Source organism: Ambystoma mexicanum, chromosome 7p (genome assembly GCF_040938575.1).
Source record: "Ambystoma mexicanum isolate Mex_15411 chromosome 7p, UKY_AmexF1_1, whole genome shotgun sequence".
Lineage (NCBI taxonomy): Eukaryota > Metazoa > Chordata > Amphibia > Caudata > Ambystomatidae > Ambystoma > Ambystoma mexicanum.
Window position 1 is genome coordinate 875,164,580 of NC_090939.1, and position 24,069 is coordinate 875,188,648.

At 44.9% G+C, this 24,069-nt stretch overlaps 1 protein-coding gene across 1 annotated transcript in view; it reads left to right on the forward strand.

Moving 5' to 3' along the window:
• Positions 1-374: 374 nt before the first annotated feature.
• SH3KBP1 (SH3 domain containing kinase binding protein 1) overlaps positions 375-24,069 on the forward strand; it is a 1,496,599-nt gene continuing 1,472,904 nt past the window's right edge. The window contains exon 1 of the mRNA XM_069637105.1: positions 375-968. Within this exon, the coding sequence (XP_069493206.1) occupies positions 965-968 (4 nt within the window). The 5' untranslated portion in view covers positions 375-964. The remainder of the gene's footprint in view (positions 969-24,069) is intronic.

Consider the following 24,069-nt stretch of genomic DNA (forward strand, 5'->3'; position numbering starts at 1 on the left):
ATATCATAACAAAAATATGTCTAACCCGAATTAATTCCAATGGGAAAATACAATTCTCCCGATTTCTGTTAAAAAAAATCTCCCTCCCAGCTGTAGCAAAATGTTGGCATAAATGATGCACCCCCGATCTAATGACCCTTCCCCCTCTTGGTGTTGCACCTTTTCAAATTGGTGAGAGCCGCCAGTGGCAGCCTCATGCCGCGTAGACTGTAAAGTGTACTACCGACCAGAGAGCCACTGCGCTTTCTTAATGAAATGTACCATTCTAGTAAGGTTCACAAGGCAGTCGACGTCTTTTTGTAGAACAGGCTTGTTTTGAGGCTTCTTTAAGAGTAGGTCGGGCTTATTTTCCCCCAAGGCACTGACAACACTGTAGCAGTCCTGGGAGCGGTGCGAGCAGTAGCCACCGCAGCAGAGCCTGGACTGGCTGGGAGGTGGCACAAACGGGTTGAGGAGCCATAGCGGGGACCGGTTTAACATAACGCCCTTTTTTTGTTGTTGCAGTAAACCGAATAAGACCTAAAGTAGGGTCAGGTTTCTCAGCCCCATTACGCTCTTTGCAAAGAAGTCTCCAGCCACAGCCGCGCGCAGCAAGGGAGCACAGTGCAAGCATCAGCATCTCCTTTCTCTGCGACTGGATTTTATTGTTATTTGCCTCTCTGGGTTGGTCATTTTTCGTGTGGATTTAATGTTGAAAGACTTTTTCCTTTTTTTTTTTTTTTTGCATTTCCGTTGCGTTTAGAAAACACAAATATACAAATAGGGAACCGTGTGCTTCACCAACAGGAAATCTAAAATGCAACTGAGACACTGAGCCCTTTGAAGCCACAGCAGCAAGCACGCAGGGAGGGGAATTTCCTTATCAGGAGAACCTTTTCTCAGTCCTGGTTTATTTTTGTAATATTCCCGTGTCCAGAGGACAAACTTCCAGGCTGCTTACCCCTCAAAAGACCGGGCGCCATAAATGGGTGAGTCTTGTGTCACTTGGTGGTGCATGTTTGCCTTCGCTGATGTTGGTGCTTTTTTGTGTAACAAAGAAAGGGTGGGCACCGTGGTCATTTTTTTGAGGGTGCGTTGGAAGCAAAGTCGTAATTTCCCAAATGACAAGACCGGGTTCTTCAGCTACTGAGAAGCGTGAAAACATTGTGTTGCGTGGCTTCCAGAGCGCAGGGCAGAGCGGGAGGGTGCGCAGGCAAACGGAGCATGCATCACGGGAGCGAGCTGTCAGAGGGAGAATACCTCTCTCTCTCTCTCTGCTCTGAGGTGCTTCGAGAAAATAACGGATATTTGGTGACGTATAAGGGAGGAGAGCAAGGCATACCTCCCCAGGGTCCAAACCAAGGGCACGTACACACACAGTTCTCACGAATGTGCTCTGGGTGACAGCGTGGTGAATGGCTTAGCGGCTGGTGGAATTCCGTGCACACTAGCTAGCTTGGCCCACGGCACTCTGGGGTCTTCTTTACCCATCCTTAATTTCTACCAAACTTGGCATTGACCGGCGTGCCTTGGATGTCCACATTTGGATATAAAAGTTAAATTAAAAGAGCCAGCATGGCAAGTTGGTGTCTTATCTCAGGAGCAGGACATTGGCATCACACATATGTTAAAGGTTCTTTAAGCCTCAAAACCAGGATCTCACTGGCAGCACCGTGTTGGCGTGAGCAATGTTTTCCTGTAAAATAACTATTGGGTCCTGTAGGTGTTAACGTTCTAGGCGGTGTGCTTCAAATCTAAAGAAACGAAACCATTATAACTATGGGGAACGGGGGCTGTCATTGGAGTTCTCTAGAACTATCTATTTTGGAAGCCGACACACATGACGCTATTGAATCGTCCAGTGCATTGTGAATGGAGGCTCTGGGAAAGAGAGGAAGTACATGTACTCGTGGTTCTGTTTTTTTCTTAAAGCACCTACAAAATTAGAATGATGAAACCGAGCTACTTCCTGTTGCGTTGAGGCTTGCATGCGCGCCCACAAAGCAAAACCTGTGCCCTCCTAGTTGCTGTGGTAGGTGGGTTCCTGCTGTTAAACCCTCATTATCGTTCTCGCTCTCAAAAGGGCGGGTCGTAGGAATGGCGAGGCCTTGGGCGCCAAAAGATTTGAGCACCCCCCCCCCCCCCTCCAACTTGGGATATGTAGAGGTCTGCGAAGTCACATCACAAAACAATGATGGCACATTGTTTGTTATCAGTCTTTGATTCTCGAGGGCATTATAGGAAGTGACAGAAGAAGTTGAATGTTGGCATGGCAGGGGGCATCAGTAAAATGCATTCATTACAGGATAAGCCCTTTTAGGTGGAGACTGGGTTCACAGCTATTGTTAATATTTACAGTGCTTGGGGAACGATGGTACTTATTCCCATTATTATTACCCACAATGTTGTATTTCATTTATTGACCCATGGGGGCGGGGTCCTTCTGGCGTTGAAGGGCTGAGTCGACCTGATCGGGTATAGAACCCATGATACCATCCTGTTCCCAGAGTGAGATGCGAGGTGAATATGCGCACACTGCTGCGCTATCTTCGTTATATGGCGACAAAGCTGCAAATGCACCCAACTGTGTGTTGAGGCTAGATAGCTGATCTCTGCAACCTTTGTCTCTTCAGATGTTTTTGGCTACAACCCCCACTGGCCCTAGCCAACATAGTCAATGGTAAAGAGTCGTGGATTTGCAGTACACAACATTTGGAGATCCAGGGGTCTGCAGCCTCTGGTAGAAGATGGCATCAGAAGGCAAGCATTGGCAATAACAACTGTTTGGGCTTTTGTGTAGGCATGGGAAAGGCAATTGCCAGGCGCAGCCGTCGTGTTGTTAACTGGCCATTGATGGTAGCAGGTGCATAATGGTGCGAGTACCTGGGCATCTAACAACAGTGCCTGGCAAAAGCTTAAAACGTACACACAAGCCACAAATGTTGGCTTTGCCAAGACTTGTTTTTAAAAGGACAACAGTGAAGGTCAAGCAGAGTGTTTATAAATTGCAGGGCTGGTAAGACATTTTTATTACACCTGCTGCGTGTTTACAACTCCAATTAAGCCATCAACTCTCAGAAGACTGCTTTGAACAAACCCTGGCAGGCACTTTGAATGCAAAGCCTGATGGTAAGGCTTGAATAAAGCAAGCTTAAAGAGTTCCCACGAGGAGGTGTTTTGGGCGGGCAGAGGCAGGAATTGTGGGTGGGGATGGCCATATGGATTAGCATGGCAATGGGTGGGCACATAACCAAACGACACCCACATACTATGTCATTCCTCCCTAGCTGTACTCTGGTGCAATAGTTTCAGCTTATGGGCGTCGCACGCGACACCTAATTGCCCAAATTAAAAAGTTGGTATGGGGTCAGCGAGCTTAGTGCAGGCTGGCATCTAACCATTTTGAACCCTGGCTATTCCAGCCTTCATCCCTCTGTGTTTGAAAAAGCGAGTGTCAAAATGTAGGGTAGCAAATATTATTCAAGCTCTTCAGGACAATTGTTTGTGGTGGCCATTGCAAGGTGTGTCCCATGCAATGTGCTGTATACCATTTTTATTTCATTTTCACTTGGAAGGGGGCCATGGATTTCAAGTGCTGTTCCAAGTGTAAGCCAAGAGACGGGTAACTTTGTAATATGCAATATATGAATGCTCACTGTTATTGTTATATGTGGAGCAAAATAGTTACTACAAATATTTTTGGACGTTTGGATTTCAAGAGCTAAAATTATTTGTATTTATTTAGCAAAAGGATTGTTCTAATCTAAAGCACTGTACATTAGGCTGATGGCGGCGGGTGGACCTCTCCCTTTTCCGGGTGCTTTACAAAGGGTCAGGGTTTGGGTTAAAGAAGAAGTGGACCAGGTGGTGGAGTTGTGACCTTAATGTGCATGGTGAATGGGGCACAATGGATCACAGAAACCAATAATGGCATATATATGCAGAGAGAAATCAAATATCTCAACCATTAAATATACATTGGGCCTAATTACCAGTTGGGTGGTAACGCTATTACCGCTGCATTGAAGGGTCTGCCCAAACATGAGTTGGCAGCATTTACCCCCGGAACAAAGCTGGGGGTTAATGCGCCGGAAAAATGCAGAATTTCGATGCAATGGGGAATACCCATTACTGGCCAACTTGTGATGAGGCCCATTATCTACGGTTGTCTTAAACTCTGTGGAAGAGTAGATTGTACCGTTAGTAACGTTCCATGAGTAATCCTTCTTCAGTAGTCCAATGATGATTCAAGAGGGAGAGGTGACCGCTTCTATGTGGTTATAACGAATACAAAAACAGAGACGTATTTTTTAACAAAACGTTTTTACCACGAAAAAATAAGATTTCTTCTAATTTTTTTAAATTCGGAGGGACCCCCAAAAACCCCCTTGTTTTCCTATGTTTGTAACCCTACCATGTGTGTGTGTATATGTGTGTATATATATATATATATATATAATACATTTTTCATTGTAAAAGTTTTCGTTATTAAATAACTGTTTGTTGTTCGATATAGTCACTGTATGCTGAGGTGGCCTCGTACCCTTAAGAAGGCCATTTCTACAGCAGATTGGACCTCTTACAAGAGGTTAGAAGGAAACCATTCTGGGCTTGTGTTTCATAACCTTCTGCCTGGAGATGTCTTACCTAGAGTGCCCAGCCTGCAGGAAGTGGGGAGGAGGGACAGGAAGTTTGGGAGTTAAGGGAGATTTAAAGATTGCCGGACCTTTCTGTGAACTTTTGCTTCTCTTCTGTCGTCTGCAACTTTGCCTACATGATGGAGCCTCTGTTCATTACCAACTTGGTGTGATTTTCTTGGGCCTGGTGGAGGCTGTCCTTTTTGAAGCACTGAACTTCTCCCTAGCCCCTGGGGGCAGTTGCTGCCTTCCTAGAAGGTGTCCAACCATTCCCAGGGACGGAAAAGGCTTTTGATGAGTCTGAACCCAAATGTCCCAGACAGTGGATGCACAGGAGGCAATCACAGGAAGGTCTCTAGAAACCTAGCTGACAATAAAGTGATGCCAGAAGGTTTTGACTGGTACAGTTGTGGATTCCCAGGGAGCACCATATCCTAAGCAGACATGGCATAAATCTAGTTATTAATCAACTGCCACTTGGTTCTGGAAGCACTCCATTACCTAATGTAATTTAGGTTAAGGAAAATCCATGGTTAAAGGCAGGTCCTGGCTGCTGGCATTTTGTGCTCCATCAGTCTGTTGCCAGGAATGTGCACTGCACATTGTACTGTCATGTTGCCAAACCACAAGGAAGCTGAAAGAGGACTGATTAGCGCACATCACTTAAGAAAATCAAAAAAGCTCAGGCTGTTTCGCCCTGGCAGATGGAATTCTGTCACAGGATAGCTGTATAAACCATATTTTTCGTAGTTGCCATAGAAAGTTTGATTTAAAAAGTACCAAAAAACCTGGAACAAATATTGTGGTAGGTGCTGACCTTGTGCAAATTACGGAAGCTGGAGAGGCATCACTAACTTCTGAATTGTATTCTTGTACGAGGTAAATTATTCCCCCTGTGAAGACCTCTTCTCTGGATTGGGATTGTAGTTTATGCTGATGACTTTACTTGAATCCATTTCTGTGAAACCAACTGATGGTAAGTTTATAGACGCCCCTAAAAAATGCTAAATGTATGACTATCGGAATGACAATGTTCTTTCCCCACCAACCTTCTCAAAACACACACCCCTCGGGTCTCTGTGCACTAGCTCTGTTCTTTAAAGGAGGTATCGTGACTATTTCTAAGCAGCCTTCTAAAAGGTGTACTGCCTTAATTGCAGCTGTAATAGAAATGTCTTAGCCAAATGTGACTCCAGCCAATTGATTTATAAGCAATATGTGCACCCTTGCACTGAATTCCCTTTTCAAAACAAGTTGTAGAAGATATTAATGCAGCAACAATCGATGTAGGCAATTCCCCCCCCCCCAATAAAGAGCGCCACACCAATATACCTGTTACAGAATTCACTCTAGCCCTCTTTTACCATATTAAACCATGGTAAGCCCTCCCTGCTGTGCAATAGATCAGTCACTGTGGCAATAGTAAAGGTTTTGGAAAAACTGTCGATATTAACAAATTGTAAATATAGGTCGACTAGTGAGCATGACTAGTCTCCACCTGTTTCCTTGGGGGCTCATGTTATCACTTTTTAGTCACATTTTTATTGCGCAAATGGTTGTTATTGTAATTTTCTATTTTTGTAAAGGTTTTCTTGTTAAAACTAAAAACAAACAAATAATAATTTTAAAAAAATATCAGTCAAGGATCAGGTCGGTGTGTATTATTAAAGAATAGGAAAATTAATATTTGCACAATCACAAGACACACCACTTTCTCCGTGGCACGAACTTCAATACAAAGCAGTTGAACACTATTCACTTTTTGATAATAAAATCCGCAAATATCTTAAACTCCATGTGCATTTTCAATCCTGCTCTCATGTAAAAAAATAACACACACAGGTCATCTAAGCATTTCAAATGATGGGGTCACTCACAATACTCTAAAAGGAATGAATTGTGCAGCACCCAGGCCATGACGGAACAATTTAACTTCACAGTAAACTTTGCATGGAGTTTACTTGAATAACATGCAACACTTTTTTGTTGGTTAATACAATTTCACACACGCAGCGATCTGTATTTCTATTTCCCTGCACGCTTGGCAATGCTTTACAATGTTGGTGTACACCCGACTTTTAAAAATGAACACTATATATATATATATATATATATATATATATATATATATATATATATATATATATATATATATATCCCTTCTTCCTTCACTATATACGATGTAGAATCTCTCTTCTACCAGGAGTACCTTTCCCACCCTCATTAGGACAGTATGGAATATGCTTTTCAATTAGGGACTTCACTTTATTTCATTTGGCAAGGCACTTTTGTGCCCTAGCAGCAAAACCCAGATATTCAGTTTGCACCCAGCACCCCTCTGCTTTCAGGCAGGGTCTGGCAAATGGTAAACAGTTAGTTAGGAATTTCATTTTGACAAGTACACCCCTTTCCTTTTGGGAATTTTGGGGTTGGCAATGAGAAACAGGAGTAGCCTATTACTTTAACAGACTGTACTTTTATCCATACTGGAAGCAATGTTGTTGATTTTGGATTTCAACAAAATCACCCTGTGTCAGTTGGCTATAGGGGAGATATTTACATTATTATTTAGTAACAATGCTAAGGATATACTTAATCTTCCCAATCAATAATAGGAAGATATTAAATCAAACAGATCCCCACAAGACTTGGTTTGGTTGGAGAGGTTTACTTGCATAGAATACCTCTGGGTTTGGTGCTTAGGAAAAGACATCAGGGCTCCTGAATCATATCACGGCCGCATAGGGACTTGGTTCGATGGCCTCTCCAGGTTCATTCATGGATACCTCCAGAATACATCCCTTTATTTTCCTCTCCAAGTTTGGGTACCAGCTTCTGTCTTTCCCGGTTTTCTTTCACATCCAAGGCATCTTGGTTCTCCAGCAGTTTTTTCCAGGAGTTCCCACTCAGATGATATCAGACAGCTCTCCCCTTTCCCATTGTGCGTCTCCTTATAAATCTTTAACCATTCCCCAAATTATCTAAATTAGGAGGTGCCAGCTGGTTTTCTGGTTGGACATATATTGTCCATCTGCATTTAAATCATTGGTTCCTTTAGTTACTAGGCATATTCCCTGTGAATTGTAACTCCACCCCTTTGAAATGCAATTTCTTGGGAGGATCGCTCAGGGGCAACATGCTTGCCTTGGAAGCAAGACGACACGGAACAACACAGGTCTGATCCCCGGGTCAGCGCTTTGGAACCCCTGGGTATTAAGCATGTTATAAATAACATATCATATCAATTTTTGGCCACTTCATTTATGAGCATTAAAGCTACAACACAACTTTTAAAAAAATGCATAGATAAGCATCATCTATTGCAGATTTGAATGACATATTTTCATGATTTATTCAAAAATTATAGGTTATCGGCATGACATTTCTATACAGATATCTAATTTAATAAGCTATCATCTCTCCGAATCTCCGCTTCGTGACATTTTCTTGGAAGCTACCATCACGTTTCAGCTTATAACGTCAGTTCCCAAGGTCGAATTTCTATCAACATATGTCTTCTCATAAGATTTTTTATGATATTCGAGCCATTGTCCGCATTATAGATCCCAAGATAATCAACAATCATGATTTTCCCATAGAAACTATGTAAAAATAAGGCCATGCATATTTTTGTTCCCAAGATCTGTATGTAGGCCCGGCCTCTGGACTTTGTTGACCCCATCTTGCCATAAAAGCACTTAATATTTCTTGTGAATTCAAAGGAGTGATCTTATCTTCCTGGCCAGCTGGGTCTGACCCTGCTCCCTCCCTCATGTGGGAGTCTCTGTAACATGTCACTTGCCAGTAAGGTCCTGAACTTGAACAGGAATCACATTTTAATCCATGTATTTTTCAGGTTTTACTTCCATTAGTTGGATTTTCTGTTTCCAGAGGGGTCATCTGTTAACCTCATCAACTCTTTAGTCCTGCACAAACCCTATCCCCTGTCTTGGCTCTGTGAGTTTCAAGAAGATATTCTCTAAGATATATGAGCAGAGCTTTAGCCTAGCCTCTGATGGGTAAAGGTGAGCAGTTCTGAGCCTGCGACTCGCCTGAGAAAAATATCTTCTGGGATAAACCGAGCATTTCTGTATGCATAGAAAACTGGTGTTTTTGAATGTTGCAATTCCTTTTACACATGAGGCCTGCTTTAAAATTTGATCTCAACTCATATGCAGATTTCTCCTGCACTATGCCACCAATATTCATCTTTATATTATAACCTCTATTGAAATGGCTCTGATAAGGGATTTTCCTTTGTACATGTTCATTTTCATGCTGCAGAATGTACACGTCACCTTGCTGCTTGTTTTATCAAAGGAAACTGTGTTTTCATGTTTTGCAGTTTGAAAATGTACTACTGGCCTTTTCTCTGCCAGTCTACAGTGTGCAAATTACAAGAAAGGATTTCTGCACTTTTAGGCCAAAACGTGGCCAGGGGCAGTTCACGTTTCTCCTGAGGCTGCAATTAAACCCCCACAAAGCATTACCACAGTTTTGGCTGTTTACTAGGCATTAGATCAACATTTGGCAAGCCCTGCCATAATATGCTTTGTTATTAACCCCATTTGCCAGCTGCTACCACCCGATTGCCAGGTAGTACCATTATGTCGGTGCCTTTTAAAATGCCTATTCCATGCCTACAAAGAAAAACTATCGGCTTTGCCAATGCCTTTTCATTTATTTCTCCAGTTGACCAAGTTTAAACGGTTGACACTGGATCCCGTTGAGCCATATGAGTTTAATGCGCTGCATTCTACTATTGAAATATGTTTACCAATTGAAACCAATAGACACCAGGAACTAGTCCCCAGATGCATACAAAAAGTACTGCAAAGCATGTGTAATGATGATAATGATATATAATGTATATAGCGCTTTCTCCAAAGCACTGTACATAGAATATTTAACCAGCAACTATCACTTAACAGAATTTGGTACTGGTTTATCGACAATGGAAGGATGAAAGACAGAGTTGGCCTTGCCGGAATTTGAACTTGCAGTGCAATAATCGTAGCAGTGGACTCGCAACCCGCTGAGCTATCTTACTAACTGTACAAAATCTGACGCCACAGGCTGGATCTATTTGAAACCTGTCAACCGGAATTCCCACGTAGGTCCAGAGTCTCATTTCTCTTTTGCACTTCCTCCTAAATTACTGCTGCTTCTCGTCATATTCTAGCATATTCGATCGAGGCAGGTCTTCAAAGTTGACATCCAGTAAAGGGCTCTGAACAACAGCTGCTATACTTGTGGTTTTTAGACGGGAAATCCAAGGGGCCTATTTAAGGCTTATATTGGCAGCACACGAAGGTTTCGTTTTTTTCTTCTCGGACAGGGGGGGCGGTGCGGGGGGTGGTGTGCGTCACGTGCCTTTTATGTGCATTTTCGTAGCGTTTGGGTTGCAGCCGCTCGAGCTTGGCTGCGGGCGGCGCTTTGTCTATGGTGTACAAGAATGTGTACCTTTTGTGTGGCTGCTGCTAGAGGCTTCCAGAAGCAGGGATGGTGTTCGCGTGCAGTAGAGCCGCAGCCATGCTCGCGTGGATTGTGTCGGCGGAGCTACGTGGGAGCACGAGGGCTGGCCGTTGTGTTTACCAACAATGGCGCAGCGGCAACCCAGCTATCTTGCCGTTACAGGGTCACGTCCACGTGACGTGGCTGCTTTTATTTATCAGTATTTGCCACTTAGAATTAGCGAATTCCAAATTGTGAACTGTTATTAGATTTTTCTCTCATTGAAAAAAACGTTTATACGCATTGCTTTTAATTTGCTACCTACAACATAGGTTTTTGACTGCAATCGTTTTCTACACAGCTGCTACGAAATAAGGAATGGTCCAAACACCTTTTTGGTTTTTAACCCCAATTTACTGTAACCTCTTGTATTCTGGTATCCGGCCACTTGCTGTAGGGTGCAGCTGGAGAACCCAGGCACTGTACAAAACCGCAGACTATTATTGTATGTTTCAATAGACATCAAACGATTGTTACTGGGTTAAAACATGCTCATTTTGGGCACGCCACAATCCTTTTTTTTAAATTTGCAGCGAAAGCTTAGAAGTTTTTATTTTAATAGATTTTTTTTGCGTTGACTTCTCTGGAACAAGTGCATGCAATATTTTACACTGTGTGTGCAAGTAACAAACGTGTGCAGGCCTCTTGCTGTCTGTTTCTCTGCCACGTGCAGGGTTTACAGAGCATTTTCCACCCAGGAAGTCTTTGTAATGTCAAAGCCGCCTTTCCTGTGTTAATTTATAATTAATAGCTAATGTTCGCAGAGGCTGGATTTAAACTGGTATGGTGACCTCCTCAAATGTCCGATATCGCCCGGATGATAACATAATGAATGGGTAAGATCACTTCACAGGAGAGAAATATTGCGAAATATTATTTTACATGTAGTATTTTCTTTGTATGTAATATATGTATGACTGCTATCTTTCTCTGGTGTATACTTTACTTCCTGCAAGGACCAAATAATTTGATTAATTGAAACCCGTCAATAAACGTTTGTATTTCAACAAGAGGTTCTTTGACTATAAAACACTTTTTTTTTTGTCTGCTAGAATGAACTTGTACCAATATTAAGACCTTACTTATTGTGTCCAAGAGATACATGCGATTATGCCAAGAGAAGGGGGGTGGGGTGCGGGGGAAGTAATGGGGAAGACGTTCACACCCCAAAAAAAGTGTACGTTTTCCTTTATTCACAAAATCACAAAGTTGTCCTATACACTTTTCTGAACATACTTATGTTGCACATAAACTTTCCACATGTAAGTGCTGGTTATCGGGTGAGAAAGCGACGGGAGGATGGCTCGGGCAACGCGTTTGTCTTAGAAGCAAGGCAATGCACAGCGACACTGGTTCGAATCCCGGTCCCGTGCTTGGAAACCGGTATTAAGCGCGTAATAAGATTATCTAAGAGGGAATGTAAGTTTATGCACGTATTTGGGGCGGTTATTGTAGGATGGGGAAAGTATATTTTGGAGTGAGAGGAAAAAACATGTATTCATTTTTGTAGTAAAATTGTAATTTTTTTCCATGCCTGGTATAGGAGTTCATGTCAAACCACCAAATTTGGTTGCACGTGGTCTTCTTGTGAATCTGGTGCAACTTTCATACATTTTTTGACGGTCGTCCCGTACACCTTATTTTTCTATGAATACTGTTTTGACCATATTTAAGAGTAATGCCTGTAGTAGTCAAAAAACAAGCTAATAATGTACCAGCCGTTTCTTTTATTACCTCTTGCAAATTAGCTGTGGTGTATTTTTTACAGTTCTGTGCAGTAGCACCTTGAAGCGTTTTATGTGCTCGATGGAATTACCAATAATGATCTCAGACCCAAATAACCGGACGGACTCATAGAATATGGCAAAGTACTACTTTATTGCCAAATCAAAGTAGGGAAATCCGGCAAGCATATCAAGTTGCAGTTTACTCGCTCTCGAACATCTTGACTACATAAAAGCTTCATCCCTTGATGTAAGTCTGCTATGATGTCCTCCTACGTGGCAAACTGTAAAACCTATTGAAGGGATAGATTGGATAAGGGAACATATGTACCTATATGTTATATAACTATTAGCACTGTTACTGGTTGCCCCTTATCTGGTAGGCACGCATTGAACCACCTCTAAATACGGATTATAGCAGATTAACAGCAGCCGATTGGCATGTGTAACATTGTATAGTATGTTGCTACATAGACCCCTATGATTAGTTGGTATTCTCTCCCAACCTTGGACTTTAGGCTCGTTAGCAGCACATAAGCTAAACGAAACTCAGGTGCAGAGAACAACGGCAGAATACTACCCACTTGCCCAATTAGTCCAACATCTCATCGGTTGGCCCCTAAACCAAGGCTTCTTTGTAGTTGACCTTGCAGCCTGTTCTCTGCTATAGGACTTTCAAGGGAGTGTAGGTACACTATTGTCTTCGCCTGGAGCTTAATGAATAGCCCTTGTTTTCGACTTGTGAATCAGGAGAACACGATTTTGTCAATTTCAACCTTTTATTTAGTGCTATTTAATTAAATTAGGCTGGGTGTCCTTACTCCTCTTGGCATTCAGAGACTTGGTTGCTTTACCTCACATAGGCTTTTTGTGTATTTTATTGCCCAATACTTGGCACTTGCAGATGTTTTGTTCTTTACCTAATCTAAGAGAAATATGTCTTACGAACATGGCTTAGCCTCTTGACTCTCTTTGTGCCTTTCAATTATTCCTTGACATGGCATCCTTGATCCTAGGCCAATAGACTCCCCTTTATTCCTCACACAAAGCGGTTTTCCAGCATCTCTTGACTCTGCAGCTCTGGTCTCTCTGAGGTAGCTTGATTGGTTTCAACACGAGTCTGGCATCCATCTTTTTCTCATGGCTGCTTTAGTCCTGTTATATTTTCTTCTACAGCAATCTTCTATATCTCATCTACCTTGCGTTTCTGCGTATATACATTCACTTCGTCTCTGCTCACTTATTTCTTTGGTTCACATGAATTCTTTTATGTTCATTTATGTTTCCCTTGTTACTTCAGTTACATCTTCAACCTTTAAGTATTTGCATATCGTTTCAGTGCGGCTTTGTGTCTTTCATTCATGACGTCACTTTGCAGCGGTCGGGTTTTCCTTACAGCTCTTCAAAGCTTAGTAGTTCCTGCAAACCTCTCGCCACCCTTTCAGTTCGAGGGTACATTCGATGCAGTTGTCTGAATGCAATACCTGATGACCCACATAGGGCTCTTCTACTGCTGTTCCAGTATGATGGAGGTGAGGGGGCAGAGTCTATCAGTGATGCACAAGTCTGCTCCTCTACAGTTAATTGTGGGATCTGCGTGGTCATTCAGATTTTATCAACAGGTTTTTAAATAAGTACTTGAGAACTAGTTGTCTGGGTGTGGCTTCCCTGTGAGAGGTGGTGGTCAGTTCATAGAGGGTGAACAGTTCATAGAGGGTGAACATTGAACATTTAACATTAACATTTTGTGTTGCCTTAATACCGAGCAAGTAGGCAGTGCCATGCAGGATGATGACCCCTGCTATTTTTTTCGCTTATTTATTTATTTATTTATTTTTTTAAAACTTCTGTTTATTGGCAGGTGGTCAAGACAGGTACAGCACATTTATCATGTAAGTGAGAACAAAAGGAAAACAGTATTACAGCATCAAAATACATTGCTTCACCAATAATGTCCGTTTCACATTGTAGAGGGAAAAACACATAGTGGAACCGCAGAGTCGTAATCATGCGGCGTGTGTCAAGAGGAGTCCAGTGGTGCCGGAGAAGGGCCAGATGTCCATTCGGCCCCATCCTTGCTTTTTAGGTAACTACAGAGTTCAGTCCATACATTTGCAGGGCGGGATGGAGTGGGCAAGGTGCCGATGTACTCCTCCTCGCATGTTTGTACCCATGTGAGGGCTTTCAGCCACATGTTGAGGGGGGGGGGGGGGGGGGGTGCGGCGCTTCCAGCATTGTAATATGCATCTTTTGGCAACCATAGCACTGACATTCAAGAATTTTGACAATTTCCTCACATTTTCTCCCGTCCAAATGCCAAATAGCAAGGCCAATTGGTCCATCTCTACCGGGGCGTCTATTATCTCGGTGAGCGCCTGTGTCACCTCCCCCCAGAGCCTGCGCAGCGCAGCACAGGACCAAAACATATGGGCATGGTCTGCTTCGTTTGATTCGCATTTCGGGCATTTATGTGTCGAACTAAGCGTACATTTTGCCACTCTGTACGGAGTGTAGTAGAGTCTATTGAGTAACTTGTATTGGATACAGCGGAACCTGGCACTGAGTGATACCTTTCGCGTGTGTGCACACATCTTGCCCCACATTTCATTAGTGATCTCCGTTCCGAGTTCTCTGGCCCACGTCTCCCGTGGTGCCGGGGAGGTATTCTCTATTTTTCCCATCTGCATTTTATACAGGGAGGATATTATGCCCCTACAGCCTGTGGAGTTCGCTATGTACAGGAGTTCAGGTGAGTCAGGAGGCTCCTCTGGGAAGGAGGGCCCCATTGTCCGCACCGCTGCTCTCAATCTGTAGTACTGTAACAGGTCGAGCGCGGAGCCGAAGTGCCCGGGGCGTAGTGTTAGGGGGGTAATGAATGAGCCTTCAGGGTACAGGTCAGTCCGGGCTTGGTACCCCAGGCTCCCCCAGCGCTGGGAGAGGTGTTTGTCATGCGTGCGGGCGAGGCCAGGAAACTGCCATAAGGGGAGCCACTTATAGTATGGGCGCTGTACTGGACTGGGGGAAAGGATATTGTTCCATGCCCTAATCGTGGATGCTACCGGCTCCCATGGGACATCCGCGTGGTAACCATGGTGTAATAGCAGGGTCATGATGTGGGTACCGTCACCCGCCATTTCTTCCAATTTAACATGTGGGGGCGGGTCGGGGGGTGTGTACCAATGGGTAGCGTGTTGGGCCTGCGCAGCGTTCCAGTAGAGAGTTAAATCGGGGGCAGTAAAGCCTCCCTTCTCATACGGGAGGGTCATATGTTGCCACTTCTTACGGACTGCCCCAGAGTGCCAGAGGAATTGGGCGAACGACGCGTGGAGTCTCTTGAAATACTGCTTGCCTGGCCACAATGGCACATTTGCAAATATATAGAGTAGCTTGGGTACCGCGATCATCTTTATTAGGGAGAGTCTACCAGCGAGGGATAGAGGGAGATTGCGCCACCTGAGCATCTTGGTTTCAATGAGCAGCACCGTTGCTTCATAATTATCTGCCAGCAGGGAGACCCCAGCCCTTGACACCTGAACTCCGAGATACTTAATCCCAGACGGGGACCAGCGTAGGGGGAACTCGCAGGACGGTTGCTGAGTTGTTTTAGTAAGGGGGAAGATTTCGGATTTTGAGTAGTTAATGGTGAAGCCCGAATAGGTGCCTATTTTTGTTATGTCTCGAATGATAGGGTCCAAGTGTATGGAGGGTTGTCTGACATAGAGGAGAACATCATCCGCGTACAGCGAGATGATTTCCGGTGTGCCCTGCAAGCGGACGCCCTATTGAGTATGACGATTTCTGACATGATCGGCCATGGGTTCGATGGCAAGTGCAAAGAGGATGGGGGAGAATGGGCAGCCTTGTCGGGTACCCCTATGCAACTCGAAGGGTGAAGAGGGGACGGAGTTAACTTGCACCCTTGCCGACGGTCCCGTGTACAACAGCTTTATGTAGGCGATCATGTTCGGCCCGATTCCCATTTTCTCCAAGACGGCCCATAAGTATTGCCACGAGACCATGTCGAACGCCTTTTGGGCGTCCAGTGTGACTGCCACTGCGTCCGCGTTTGGGTCAATTCTCGACAGTGCGTTGAATAGGCGCCGGATGTTAAGTGCCGTAGAGTGGCCAGGGACAAATCCACTCTGGTCGACGTGGACTAAGTGGGGCATGAGTGGGAGGAATCTGTTGGCAATTACTTTGGCAAAGATCTTCATATCAGTGTTGATGAGGGATAGGGGTCTGTAGGAGCCACATTTGTCTGGAGGCTTCCCTGGTTTGGGGAGGACTGTGATTAATTCTTCTCTTAGGGAGGGGGAGAGGGAGTGTGAGCGGAGTGATTCGGTCCAGACCTCATGTAGTGTCGGCGCTAGTATGGCCACATGCTCTTGGTAAAACTCAGATGTGAGTCTGTCGGGGCCAGGGGCTTTGCCCTTAGGGAGATCCGAGATCACCCGGACTATCTCTTCTAGTGGGAACGGGGCGTCTAGAAGTTCCCTGGTGTCCTGGGAGATCAGGGTCATAGGGATGGATTCCAGCAGGTCGTCAAGGTCGCGGGTCGTGTGCTCTGGCTGGGGGCCGTACAGGGTGGCATAAAAGTTGGCAAAAGTGTCAAGGATAGCGCGGTCTGCCCATTGTCTCGATCCATTATTATCGATAATGCTATGTATACGAGTCCCACCTCCCTCAGCCCGGACCAGCCTAGCCAGGGTTCTACCTGGCCTGTCCCCCTCGCCATATCTACGGGCGGCTGCAGGGCGGGTATGGTATCTCACTTCGCTAAGGGCATGTGCCTCAAATAGTTCCAGTTCTGTCCTAATTTTCGCTAGGGTGGCCGGTACCGGTCTGGAGGCATACTCCTGTTCCAAAGTTTTGAGTTTGGATTTGGAACAGCTCAAGGCCTGTTTTATGGATTTGAGTACCCCTGCTTCTCTAGCAATGCACATTCCTCTGATGTAGACTTTGAAAGCCTCCCAGCGGGTCCCTACGGACGTGTCGGAGACCTTGTTGGTTTCGAGGAACAGGTTTATGTCAGCCAGTATCTCTGCCCTAAAAACGATGTCTGATAGGGCGTCGGATTTAAAACGCCAAGCGGGGCGAGCCCCCGAGACGAAACCCAGCTGGATCTGGAGTAGCACGGGGGAGTGGTCGGAGAGTGTGCGCGCTCGAATCTTGACTTCAGACACCCTGCCCATCCGACTACCCGACAGGAGGAATAGGTCTATTCTTGAGGAACTGTCATGTGCCGTGGAGTAAAAAGTGTAGTCCCTCTCCTGGGGGTGGAGTGTTCTCCAAAAATCATGTAGTTTCAAGGAGCTCATGTGGGTTAGCAGCCGCTTGGCCGCTCGGGCTACAGGTCTCCTGGCCGTAGTTGTCCTGTCTAGGGCTGTGTCGAGAATGAGATTCATGTCGCCCCCCCCCTCACACAATGGGGACGTCAACATATTTCATGAGAATGCCGGACACCGTATCCATGAAGTCGGGAGAATCAAAGTTGGGAGCGTACGAGTTCACAAGCAGGCATTCTTCGCCGGCTAATGTGCAGTGTAGGATCACAAATCTGCCCTCGGGATCAATGTGGGATGTGTGAAGTGCGAATCTGATTGATTTGTGGATGAGAGTGAGGACACCCCTGGACTGAGTGGAGTACTGAGTATAGTACCTGTTGGGGCCCCAGGACTGTGCCAGGTTTGAAGCCAAGAGTTTCTTAGCATGAGTCTCCTGCAACAGGAGAACCTTGACCCCATGCCTCTGTGCATAAGCAGTGATTCTACGAGATTTGGTGAAGTTGGTCAGCCCCCGTACATTCCACGTCAATATCCTAATGGCCATAATAATGAGTTAAGGGACATCCCAGGCGTGGATTCTCACTTTGAGCTTAAAATGGAGCGCTGTGGTGCAGCAAGCCTGCCACCCTGTCGCACCGGTCAAGACCAACCCGCATTTATGCGAACAACAACCCCCAACTTTCCCACCCCCCACCCTCACTGCCCAGTAATACCTAGCAGTGTATAGGCAACCCCCCTGAAGCGAAACTGCGTGCCATCCCCAACTCGGCCACGCCTGGCAGGTAGCCCAACAGGGGCTCGAACACAACCTTACCGCCATCAGCGGCATTGCAGCTGCAGTGGGGGCTGCTGCTGCCGTCTAGCACACCAATAATAGAACTTTGAGTGAATGTCAACATACACATTTTTTCCAGCATTGTTAGACTATTAAAGTGGAGGTTACAGGTAACGGATAACCGCAGTTTTCAGTATAGCAAGGACGAAGTTGAGTCTACCGCAGATCCGTGGACAGCGGTGCGGCCCTGTCTCTGGGGTAGTGACCTGGGTTTGGCCCTAGGATCGTGAAGCACAGGGAGGCGGCACCCCCAGGGTGGGAAATACTTGCAAAGTTGCCAGGGGCCTTGAGCGGCCAGCAGGTGGGATGACGGGGGGGGGGGCGCCTTGCGCCAGGAGAGCAGTGTCACGGCCTCATCGTCCACCCAAGGTCAGCAGAGGAGCCTAGAAATTACGATGTCAGTCGTCGTCCATCCGTTCCTCCGGCGGATTCAGCAGGGGGACCTGTGCTTCGATGAACTTGACGGCCTCGTCCGGGACCGTAAAGAAATAGCTTTTGTTGCGGTGGATAAATTTCAGGCGAGCAGGGAAAAGCATAGAGTACTCAATTTTCCTATCTCTCAGCATCTTCTTAACCCCGCTAAACCGGCGTCGCTCCATCTGGACCCCCACCGAAAAGTCAGGGAAAATTCTGATGATTTGGGATTCCAGCCTCAATTCACCCCTCTCTCTGGCCAGGCGGAGAATGTGATCCCTATCTTTGTAGCTGAGTAGCTTTGCGATGATTTTTATTTTTTATTTGAGATCTCTTCAGGACCCATCTATTCTCTGAGTGATTAAAGAAATTAAGAATACTGATCATAAGCTATTGCAGTATTAAGAGTTTATACCTCATTCCAGCAGTAATTATTCTGGCCACTAAAAAAAAACATAACTAGAGGGGAACAAATCATCTCTCCTGCCTATCCCGCAGATCCCTAACATTTTACTTTTTTTATTTTTTTTATTTTTTCTCTCCCTTTCTAATTTTGTATTTCATTTACTCAGCAAGGGGTTGACCAGTCCCTTTAAAGATGGTAACTCCCCCAAATCAGTACTTCATCCAGGGGAAAAAAATGAAGTTGCAAACTACTTGGCGGCCATAAATCAAGTTGCCACCTCAATTCTGCACACAGCACACCACTGCTTACACCTAAAGAGTCAAATATCACTAGCCAATGGCTAGCGACATGTGCAAACATTGGGCTCTGCTTCACCCATCTCACATACAGCAGCAAATAAAAAATCGAAAGATTTTTTTGAAGTGCCATGTTGAAGACGAGAGGTCCAAGTATGGCCCTCATGACCCCCACTCGACTCTCCGCCCAAAGACAGAGAACCAACAGATGCACCTCACCCATGAGGCCTTCACCGCCATCATCAATGTATCACAGATGTGAGATACGTTACTCTTTAGGACAGCCGTTCAAGTCATACCCAATCGATGATTGGAGGAGACTGACTGCAAATCGAGAAGTGAATGACGTCCTCACTGACATCACAATGTAGGTGCACGTTGACATGAAGTACATAGACACCCACTCACGAAGTTACACAAACATACATTAGTTTACTGCATATAGACACGGAACACATGCTTATAATTCACGCAGGTAGATGACTGACACACATACGTATCTCTATAAATATATCTGGATCCTTTGGCAAAGCTGAAACTGCAAGAGGCTAAATGTACGTATACCTAGCTTGCACATGCTTGATTGACACTAACATGGAAAGCCATAAGGATAAATATGGAAGCTATAGGCCCACTGAGGTGAATGAGGAAGGGGGGACAGATTTCGAGTACATGGAAGGGATGACATATCGCTGCAACCCAGAGGCTGGCAGGCAATAGCCTCCAGCGCAGACATTGTACCAGTACTCCCCAGCCCCCCTTCCCCAAGCCAAGGATGAGAGGAGTTGAAAAATTCCAGTTACCAAGACAATAAGCTACCTGCAAGAAATGTAAGCTACAATCCACATAATTACAGACCGGAAAGCTTCATTCCGTTGTCTCGACACACGTGACCTAGAAGAGCAGGACAATGCCTATTCACTCAAGGTAGACAGAGAAAAGCCATTCCCATCGAATCAGAGGTGGGAAGTTACACGTGTTACTCAAGAATTAACAACTGAATTCACTCTCTCAGGCTTAGGTGATCAGAGATGGCAACATTGGGGAACACACAGCACCTCCATGCTTGTGCCCGTCGCCTTGAAAAGGTACTCAATCTGGTAACCGTCCAGGGACCCAGGGCTGGGAGGACACATTCTGTCCAATCCAGAGTCCCCTTTCACGTGGAGATATAATATGTTGTAGGAGCCAATAGCTTTCCTCACAACCCTGCAACTATTTGTTACAGGTGGAGCTGGTCCCAGGAGGAGGCACCAGATATGGGTACCCAATAGTAGAACTAACCTCTATGGAACGAGTATATGGTTTGCCTAAACTGACCAATCTGCATGCCCAATAGGTTTCGGGGATGGAACTTGGTTTTGTGACACCACTCCTGGATAAAATAGGGTGACACACGTTTAGAGGACGAGCGCTCTGGAGAACCAACGTTTTCCTATTGTGATCCCTGTAATTGTCAGATAATAAAGATAGTAAACTTTGCCCTATGGCTGTGTCGTCTTCTGTTCTTGCGGTGGAGTTTTTGCTGGGCCCGAGTGTCTCTCTGCTGGTAATCTGGGTGACTGCTAGCGAGCCCCTGCCGCTCCTTTACAAGCTATAGAGCGAAAAATCTCTTTCTGTCATGTTACTAAACAAATAATGTGCTTATCATACAAGTGTCGATGCATCTTCAGACAAAGAACCCAGAGGGCATTCACTTTTTGACATTGTGATGTCTTTCATACACACCCATGATGGATGCATCTGAGTTTGTACGTTACGAGCTCTACGCGGAATAAATAAATGACCATGTTTCAATTTTATTGCTAAATAAACAGCATAGCTGCTTCTGACACAGTTGGCCGGCCCAAGCCGGGAAACATTTTTTTTTCCGGGAGCTGGGTTAGACATAATTACATACATCTTTGCATTCTTTTGGCCAACAAATACTTTGGAAATCATTTTGGGGGGCACACACTGTGTAAACTGTCCTTCCAAAATCCTTTCAACAAAACATTCAAAAAATGGCTTTACAATTTTTATAATGATTGAAATCCTTTAGGGCTTGCTTAAACTCCCTAAAGTATGGGTCACGTGGGATGAGACTGCATGAAATTGAATCGAAGATAATATTACCATGTATGCCATGTTTTTTGTTGCCTTTGTTGGACACTCTTGAGTTATCCTTTGTGGAACTTTTTGGCTTACCGTGTCCTTGCACCTGGCTAACAAAGACTTGTTGTGCTCTTAATCTGGGAATATATTTGTTGCATCTGGGGAATTGTTATCTCGTGCCTTCGCTCTACCATTCCAATCCTCCCTTATTCATGGTAACCGTGGCTTCAGATTCTAGCTACTGTCTGAGCTATGGACGGATCTGTATTTCAGTGCATTCAGCATTTTGAGTTCTCCCGACTTCTTGAGGCCTTTGTTTTGTTAAAAGCATGCTGCGGCTTCCATTTTTAAGTAGATGGCTGTCTGGTTACATTTCTGTTTTTGTTAGTGAGCTATATTCGCGTGTTATTCATGTTGCATATAACTTGTTCATTTCTTCTGTTATTGTTCATGTCCTGTGGATGCTATGTTAATATTCTTGATGCATAAATTAATATTTTTGCCTAGTGTCTGCATTTTTTCATGTGGAGTGCATGTGTGCTTCGTGTCTAATGCATGCGCTATTTACTGTTGCAACATTCGTTTCTGCTTTTGCCATCTTCAGCTTAAATGGTCTCTGTCTTGCTGTACCTGCCTGGGACAAGGCCGTTATGGTTGCCTCAGTTAGTACCGTTTCCCACCTGTACGGTATTGGGTCTGGGGATGGGGCAGAAGCTATGGATGACGTATTCATCTGCCCCTCAACATTATTCTCCATTAAGATTTCCATTTTCTCTTTGGGCGTGGCCTCTAGCACATGTCCAAAATTCTCAAAGGTTTGGATCTCCAGCGCTCTTCCAGACAGCCGTTCTTTTGAGCAACTTTTTTAAGGTTCTCCATGATTCAGGATGCTCTGTTTGAAGTTGTTGCGATCCGTTCTTCAGCCTCTGACATTAATCTATTTGCGCTGTTGAGTTTTCCATCTTACCAATGAGCATGTCAAGGATTGGGCCTGTTATGTCTATACTCTGTTTGATGGCTTCAAGGGTGACCAACTATTGTGTATCATCTGCAGTTGCTACCATAGGGCCATGATCCTCTAAACATTGCTGTGGTGCCTGTCCCACCACATTTTGGGTGGTTGCGCAAATCGGTCCAATTGTATTTGCTGTTTGTTGTTCCCAATATATTCCACAATATTATATAGACTGTGCGATAAGTATGGTATTGCTCACGTGCCAGCATAGCACCAATGTTTTTCAGGCAACTTTCACCTTTGTCATGACAACCAGGTATCAGTTCGGACTGTTTTGGGTCTTTCCCTTTTGTCCTTGGGGCCAGTGCTCCCAGCCCAGGTGTGGTGAGCAGATCTCAGGCAAGATCATTCAGCAATATTCAAAGGGGGGAAATCAGCAGTTACGCCAGCAGTACAAGTCCTTTTAATTCATCCATATTTATCATATTGGGGAGGGCATGCATACATGTTGCTGGAGCTCACATTGCCTGCGTTCATGCAATGCTCGGTCTGCAGATATGAGTGACAACACACTCTTCACCAATGATGCTGAACTGGAGGGTCACAAACCCCTTTCTGTACACAATCATGGATAGCACTTGTGCTTGTCACTTGAAGAGTGCAGTTACCATCCTCGTATATCTAGTACAAATTTGACTTCCTCGCCTGCGCACCAAGTTGTATCTTGATTCTCCCCGAAATCTTGCCAGGCTCCCAATTCTCGGGCTGAGTCCTTGGTGAGATGTTTCTGCTGTTCCAAATGGTGGGGCGCCCCACCTCGTCTGACATTTTTGGCACTTAAAAGCATGTATCCTGATAGCCCAGTGCTGTGCCATTATATGTTTATTTAGAGTGGCTTAATAGGTTTCAGAAGTTTCAACCTCAGGGGTTCATCTCCATCGATCAACTGGTGTGCGTGGTGGACCGCTCTCACTGTCCCTTCACACTTCCCTCCTGCTGTTCACAAAATGGCAGGCGTTCTTCATCTGTCCCACTCTACATAAATACTCTTAGTTTGATATAATACCAGGGCTCTAGTCCCTGTTTTTGTCTTTATTCACTCAGTGTCCCTTTTTGTATATGAAGATAAGGTTCCCCATGTGAGTCACACTAGAGTTTGGTGCTTTTGCTTTCCGCTGGCCCGTGTCTGAGGCTACGGGCCTGTTCTCGTGTCAGCAATGTCTTGACATTCAGCATTTTTCAGTGGCCCTAAGTGACGGATACATTTTATATGTGCACGCAAAGCAAATACGATCAGGATATTACTCTGTAGTGCGGAGTGCTCTTACAGTGCGACCATCTTGTTGGTGGCCCTCCAACATCACTCCCCCTCCCCACTTTCTGCAGGTCTCTTTTACCATTTCACTTTTCCCGAATCTCTTCCAGACTCTGAGTTAGGCCATCTTGCCTTCTCTTTATAGGCATCAGTCTTTCACTGTCAGCATGACGCTCTTCATCGTCCTCTCTTTCTGTCTCCCACACTTTGTCTTTCTTGGGGCTCTTTTACCCTCTGTGAGTCGCCTCAAAGAATATACAAGTAGACCAGGAATGTTCAGGTTTCAATGTTTATTGTTACAATATTAAAAGATTGTTAAAATAAGTTTCTTTCAAAACTACTTTGAAGCTTTGGTATTCTTGCTACATGCAGTAGTGCCGCGATAAGCTTCTATTTCTTTCCCTTGTCTTTTAGACAATTGGGCCCTTTCCCTTCCACTCCATGGATTCAACTTCCCTCTTATTTTACTTCCCCAATTTCTCTTGAATTATAAACGTTGCGGCACTATATGTTGATTCCCAATATACATTGCTTAGGCATAATTCTCGTAAAAGTTCACATTTCCCCCCAGTGACTTTTTGTTTTTGGACAGCACTAGAGAATATTTCCTACAAC